Source organism: Ruditapes philippinarum, unplaced genomic scaffold, assembly GCF_026571515.1.
Source record: "Ruditapes philippinarum isolate M1 unplaced genomic scaffold, ASM2657151v2 ctg2125_1_1_1_1, whole genome shotgun sequence".
Taxonomy (NCBI): domain Eukaryota; kingdom Metazoa; phylum Mollusca; class Bivalvia; order Venerida; family Veneridae; genus Ruditapes; species Ruditapes philippinarum.
Genome location: NW_026856260.1, coordinates 429,654 through 437,230, shown reverse-complemented (window position 1 = coordinate 437,230; position 7,577 = coordinate 429,654). Strand labels below are relative to the sequence as shown.

At 33.7% G+C, this 7,577-nt stretch overlaps 1 protein-coding gene across 1 annotated transcript; it reads right to left on the bottom strand.

The window, feature by feature from the left end:
* Positions 1-2,347: 2,347 nt before the first annotated feature.
* On the bottom strand, positions 2,348-6,682 carry LOC132746016 (uncharacterized; the record flags this gene model as incomplete). Its single annotated transcript, XM_060735064.1, is given in 3 exon segments — positions 2,348-3,437; positions 4,388-4,437; positions 6,541-6,682. Coding segments are annotated over 2 exon segments (1,124 nt in total), but the record flags the coding sequence as incomplete, so codon positions are not given.
* Between the last annotated feature and the right edge of the window lie 895 nt (positions 6,683-7,577).

The window sequence follows — 7,577 nt, the reverse complement described above, 5'->3', positions numbered from 1 at the left end:
AAGAATCGTAATACATAGGTATATAAACTAGAGGGCAATAATGACCCTAGATCTCTCACCTGAAATGCACTGCTAAAATAAACAATAATTCAATGCTAAAGTGCATGCATTAGTAAGTAACTAAGTCACATTGGGCGTGTCATTTTGACCCTAGCTTAGCTGCAAGATTTATGAAAATGTAGAGACCAAATTGGGATGCTACATTCCAAACATCTATGCTCTGGGCATTGTAGTTTCACTTATATGTTAGTGTTCATCCGAGCTGTTCTACAGAAATTAGAAACTTCGACGGGAGTGTAAGCGACAGGAGAATGTTTCTAATTTCTGTAGAACAGCTAAGGATGAATACTAACATACTTAGTGTCAAGCTTTATTTGGCCTCATTATTATTTACTTTATTACGTCACTATGCGGTTTTATGAAGTACTATGAAAAATAGAAGTCGACTATGAACGAAATTCGATAGTATCGGATTTGTTCTTCTATGAAAATTAACACACAGAATTTTGAAAAAATACAGCGTTTTCATTGGATGACAATTAAAGCTGGACACTAAAATGTGTTTTCTCATAAAAAAACATCCTAAGTGACCCTAGTATGGGTTGAATTTTTTTCATGATTTAAATCTTGAAGTTGTGTAGAGGACCACACAGTGATGCTACATGCCATATATCTATGCTCTGGGCAGGAAAATTTTGAAGAAGAGGATTTTCAAGATTTCATTTTTCAAGTCTACTTTTAATTCTTTTGGCCTTATACATAAGTCATTTTTATACAGGGTCACCTGATAATCATTTCAGTAAAGATCTTCTAGTATAGGAGAAGATGTTGTTTTAAGCAACTGTGGATAACAACAGACAATGGAGGACAAATAAAGGACACATTTCCATCACAAAAGTTTGACTCTAAGAACTGTGCTCAGGTGAGTTTAATGAACAAACACAATAACAACCAAATTAAAAGAATTGAAATGAGTGGTCTGTAGGAAAGATGTTGTCTTAAAATTATTATACATGTATTATCACTCTAGTTCATGTCAAGAAAAAAAATAGTGGAAAAAATCAAATCTTAACAACGTAAATTTGATACATGATCAAGAAAATGTATAAATAAATAAATATTTACCCATTGTTGTAGAAATATATTAACTTCATTTCATTTTAAAAATACAAAATAGTACAATCGTACATTTGTTTAACAAGTATTCAAATAAAAATATATTCTTGACTATTCCAATATATAAATGCAATGTGTCTTAAAATTGAGGGTAGTGTGTTGTAAGAATGAAATGTTATTACTTTTTAAGTTAAATGACAATAAACAACAGTTATTAGAAATGTGTTGATCACATTTCCTAACCTTTAAACTAGTCGAGCTAAAACAAATTGAGCAGTGTCTGTTCTAGGATTCGAAAAACCGTGGAATGTTTATCGAAAAGTGAGAATTTATTACATTTGTTGATCTTTTTCCTTCCTTATCTATGTAAAATTTTCCCCCTGCCTAGAGGGGAATTCTCAAAAATATGAGTGAATCCCCCACCCCCCTCCTAGAATAGACACTGAATTAGGAAAGAGATTCAAAACTTTTCAAAAATTCAGCTGACATAATCGAGACAAGAATCAAAATGTCATTTCCTAATGCACTCCTCTAGTGTCACTTTGTTTGAACAATAAGCAACAAGTATAACATGTATGATATTTTTTTAAATATCTATGATAATTTGTTGTTACTATAATATCTATAATTTTGCCTTCAACCCTAACCATGCTGGGAACCAAAACTGGTGAGCCTTTCCTCTTAGTATAGAGCCTGAACAACCCGCATATATATGTCAGTGTGACAAGGCTCTATACTGTTGACTGAATAACTTTATCATCTTGATATACCCAAAATGGAAAATGGACAGTTACCAAAGAAAGAAGCTGAATAAGTCCATTTAAGAAATCCAGCAGGTTAAGGGTTAATTTGGCAAATAAATCCAATGTCTAAACTCCACACTTTAAAGAGCAAGACATCTTTACATGATAAAGAATTATACAAGTATTGTAATAAACAAACAACGATGAGATATCTTGTGTCAGCAGTTGACCTTTGAAAAAAAAACATCCTACAAAGATCTATGTATTACTGAAAAATTAGTTTTTTTTTGGACATGTGGATCAAAATAGTTACATTGTCTGCAATAGTTCTTTTATCGAAAATAAATATCAAATACAAATGTAGTTGAATCAAAAACACTTGTATTTATTTAAAAAATTGACTTTCATGATAATTATATCTGTTATTTTGATAAAGCATTCACAAATCTCCCTCTGTTTGTATATCTTGTGACTGGAAAGTTTATTTTGATCTCACATCTGACGTTTTATTTCCACCTAAAACAAGATCAGCAACAGGATCAATTTCTGAAACAGCTTGCATGACTGCCACCTCTGAGTTACCTTTAACATTTTGATCAGTCCTTGTACCAGCTTTATAATTCTGACCTGACCTATATCCTCCCAGAACGACGTCTGCCACTGGGTCAATTTCTGAAACAGCCTGTAATACTCCTAACTCAGAATTATTGTTCCTGTTTTCTTTCGAAACATTCCCTTTTTCTTTCGCATCAATTCTCCATGTTCTTCTTCCCTGTTCACTATCACCTAACACAACATCTGCCACTGGATCAATTTCTGACACAGCTTGAGCTACGGCTTTTTCTACATCTCTTGTGGACTGCTTGACTTCTTTACCTTTCTTAACTTCAAATTTTTTATTCTTTGCCGAACCAAATTTCACATAATGGAAAAGTAAAGTGGTCCATAGAGATAAAATTGCTGTGATTGTTAGAAGAAACCTCATTGCTTTAAACCAAGATGGATACCCGTACATTGTGATATCCATGTAAGCTGCACCACCAAGACCAAACATCAGTGTTGCCAGCGAAAAAGGTGTAGGCATCATCAATGCCGCCCATGCAATTAGAGACGGAGTCACGCTATAACCAAGATTGATCCAGTTTGGCCGGACAACTCCATTGTCAGATAATGCCATACCCCATCTGACCGCTCCAACAAAAGATAAAATAACTGCACCATACGCAACCTGACTATAAGCTAAACTAGCAACAAAACCTCCTGTTGTTGCCATGTAAAGAGGAGCTGCTATAAATGGAATTAGTCCGGCACCACCAAGAACAAGAGCAGGAAATGGTGAAGATTTCAAATGCTTTAAATCTTTCATCACAGATAAGGCAGTTTGTCGGTTTTCACTACTGTAAACTCTGATATGCTTGAAAGAGTTCAATGATTTTAATTCTGTTTGAGTAGTGTACCTAGGTTTGGAGTCGCTACAACCTGTCCGACACACACTGTGTAGCAGCCTATTGTGTGGCAGCCTAAAGCCATTATATCCCTCCTTAGAAAGAGGTCCAGTCAAAATATTGAGCCTGGAAACTGAAAAATAAATTTATATCAAAACAATTTTGACAATATATCATTCAAATACACTAAAGGCTGTTTATTTTTTAAATGTTAAAAGGTCTACAAACTGTTTAAATCACTTGAGATACAAATTTTTTTTGTTTGTTTTGGGTTTTACGTCACATCGACACAGTATAGGTCATATCGCGACGTTCCAGCTTTACTGGTGGAGGAAGACCTCAGGTGCCCTTCCGTGCATTATTTCAGGCACGAACGGGCACCCGAGTAGAACCACCGACGTTCCGTAAGCTAGCTGGATAGCTTACTCACATGAAAGAATCCAAAGCCCTTGTCGGGATTCGAACCCACAGAGGTGAGGGGCAAGTGGTTTGTAGTCAACGACCTTAACCACTCGGCCACGGACGCCCCATTTGAGTATAAAAATACATGTACATGTGTGTTGGTAAAAGTTCATAAAATTGTTAACAGGCTATTTGAATTATACAAGTTCACAGATAAATAATGTACATAATGTATTCTACTGAGCAAAATATTACCAGGAAAATTTTCATTTATACCAGTACTGAAGGACTGAATTTTATCTATGACAAAAAGGGTTTTATCACTTCAGCTAAAATTTAATGTATATAATTATTACATGTGCTATTAACAAGGCGGTGTGGCCGAGTGGTTAACAGTCGGACTAGTAATCTAGGGATTACAGCTTTACTGTTTGGGTTTGGACCGAATCAGGGACAAGACGTTGTTTCCTTGAACAAGAAACACATTCATTGAGTCCCAGGAAAGGATTCGAGAGTATTTTTCAAAAACTTATAAGCCAAAACAATCAAACTGTAATGAATTTGTTTTAAACTAAAATTAAAAGGCACTTGTAACAAGTAATGGAGTATAATATCCAACTAACTGTAAGCTGGATGAATAGTATATAAAAGTTACAGAATAACTGACTCAAAACCAAATACCTGAAGCTACTTGGAACAATTCTCTGGTCAACATCTTGTCAATGTCTTACCTGAAAACAAAATGAAACATCTAAGAAATATCATGTACCAATACTTAACCATTATAATACTTAACCATTAATATCATATCTTAAAATAAAATGTACATGTCTATCTTTCCATATGAACAATCTTCAGGGTAAATTTCAAAATATACATGCATACTATTGAATAGCAAACAATGCACACCATGACCAAATAGCACAAAATGTGCTGGCTGACGTTGGTCTGCACTGGTCACAATGGTAGAATCAGTTGCTGCAAGTAGGCTAAGAGTTATAGCAATATTTGTCACTTTAACATGATGTAGACTCCCAATATTGTGCTTGACTACAAAATTTGTTTGAATGGTGAGCACTTTTGCTTAATAATTTTAAAATCTGGCTTATAGACTTCTTCAAAATTGACCAAGACAAGGTGACAAAATCTTGGGGGTGAGGCATTCTAATGAATAAACATGATGAGGAAGAATAATTATTTGCAGAATAAATAGTTTGTGGTAGTTGGTAATTGATTAAATTTGTATCAAGACATGGGAAAGGGAATTTCCAACAGGTCTAGGTACTGGTTTGAGGTACTGTAGTCTGGACGGGGGATCACAACCTTATTACAAAGTCTGGTAGATATATGATATAGATAAGAAACAAGAGAGGTCTAAGGACTGAGCCAAGGGGGGCTTGTGAGTAGACCAGGATAGAAGTTGACATGGAACCATTTACTACTATTCAGTACTGGTTGTGGAAGACAATCTATTTGAGCGTTACTCCCCTTATACCATAGAAATTTAACTAATAGAGCAGTTGTTCATGGTAGACATGCCATAAGCTTTTAAGAAGTCAAGGGGTAGGATGGTCCCCTATGGTACCACTGTTCTTATTATTTCCAGCAAATTGTACAAATAAAAAGAACTTATATTTACTATTTTATTGAATTGTGTTTAGCTGTCGCATCTCGACTTTAAAATACACATGTCATTCATAGAATAACTCAATGATTTTAATTAGAAACATCTATGCTCGGTCAGCCATGTTAAGAATGGGAGCTTATACGGAGAGCACTATGGTACCTTGGTATGTTAATTGATGGCCCTTTTTGGCTTCTGTAGACTGTATAATTTTTTGTAACAGAATATGCTGTCACTGCAGTTTCAGCAGACGACCTTCACTTGTTGGAACAAGAAATTATAAGTTTAACCGTTAAATATGGGGTAAAATAAAGAAGTTTTTTCAGCACACACAGGCAGCTTTGGATTTTTCTATCAATGACAGAATTTATTTGAAATGAAAAAAAGTCTAACAATTTCTATCCAAATTCACAAAAAGCAGCACTTCCACTTTTACTTTAATGGTGGAAACAGTATTTGGTGGCATTCAATGTGTAAAGATACAAATTTTCTGATTACATCGGAATGGGCAAGGACGCAGTACCAGCGGGAATTACTATATGTGGTTACCCACAGAAAAGTTACTTGGAACCACGCCCCAGAGGAAATGAATATAGTCTGTCATGCATGTCAGATATATTTTGACAGTTTGCATGGGATCATGTGATGCAGTTTTAAAATCCTATACTTTTGCATGACCATGTTACAGGCTGCTTAAATGTACACAACTAATGAACCATAAGACTGAGGTGTTGCTTATCACTTCAGCAGTTCAGTTATCAGGTTAGTGTATGGGGTCAGTTCAATATTGATTAAACGGACGCTTAGGAAAATACATTAATATATTATCATTTGCAATTACCTTTTGATTTTAATATCTGATTAATATGATTTTCGTAGAACAGCACGAGTGAAGAAATTTTCTCATTTATCAATTGTTGCATAATATTTCAATCCTGGGGTCAATGCTCTGTTCAAGTTTCATCAGTTTATCTTAACATATTAAGGTCAAATATAATGGTGGACGAACTCTAAGATGAAAAATATAACGTCAATCTTTGTTACAATTCCGACAGATATTAACACTTCGATTGTTATATAAACAGAAAATATTATCCGAACTTTGGTTTGTCCGAAAGTATGACATTGCTATTTCAAGATCAATTAAATTTCTAATTACATAATCTAAATAAATAATTCTTATACACATTTAATAAGTCTTAAAACTTACATTTAACTTTTGCACGTTAATTGCTTCATCAATAAATGAAATAGGAATGAAAGATTTCTGCACAAATATTTTGTTGTTGTTGTCGTTATGATGCTCTTAATCCCGTTTAATTACCGTACAGCACCGTACAGCGATTGTGATCAACCAAAGGTCCTCAAAATTTTCTTGCTTAATTTGCATGTTTGAACATCATCATTATATAAACTCTTTTATCCAAATAAAAGTATTTTATCCATGACACAATGGTGCTTACGCTGTACAAACATTATTCAGTCCGTTTTAAGATGTCCTTTTTGAACTCGTGTGGTTGCAAACAGGACGTTTCGGCCCCTATGCAAAAATCGGCCCCTAGACGTTTCGGCCCTTTTCCGCGAGACGTTTCGGCCCTTTATTACAGTAAAAAAAAGAATTTTTATACTCAAAATTGTTAAAAATTGTAGTATATTGATTGATTGATGGCACACAAACAATTATGACATTTTAATCCTTAATTGGTAATCCATTGTAGATCTATCAATCGCTATTTAGATAAATGCTTTTTCAAGGTGTAACAATAAATACACCTAAATAAAGACACTTAATCTTTAATTTATAAGACAGTTGACAAATGAAAAAGCTTTCTGATTAACAAAATTAATTACAAATATACTTCAAAAATCATTATCTTTTGATCTCTATTAATCATTTAGCTACAATAACACTTTAGATTTATGTTTTCTCAAGGTTTAACAAATTAATTATTTAAAGTGTATTGCTAATCAGCCGTTAGTAATATCAAAGATTCTTAAACATATGATTTGATATAATTTCTTGATAATATATGCTCAGATTGAAAATCTATCACTTTTATTGTAAAAAAATGTCTGTTTACAACGTATTGATTGTTTTATCTTATACATTTTTAACTGTTATGTGTTGTATTGTATTGCCAAATCTCGTCACTTACCATAAATTTAATAGTTGTTGATAATAAATGTTTGTATTGTTCTGTGTCTTGCTTTTTAATCGTTCAAATTTGAAAAAAAAACTTGTTGATA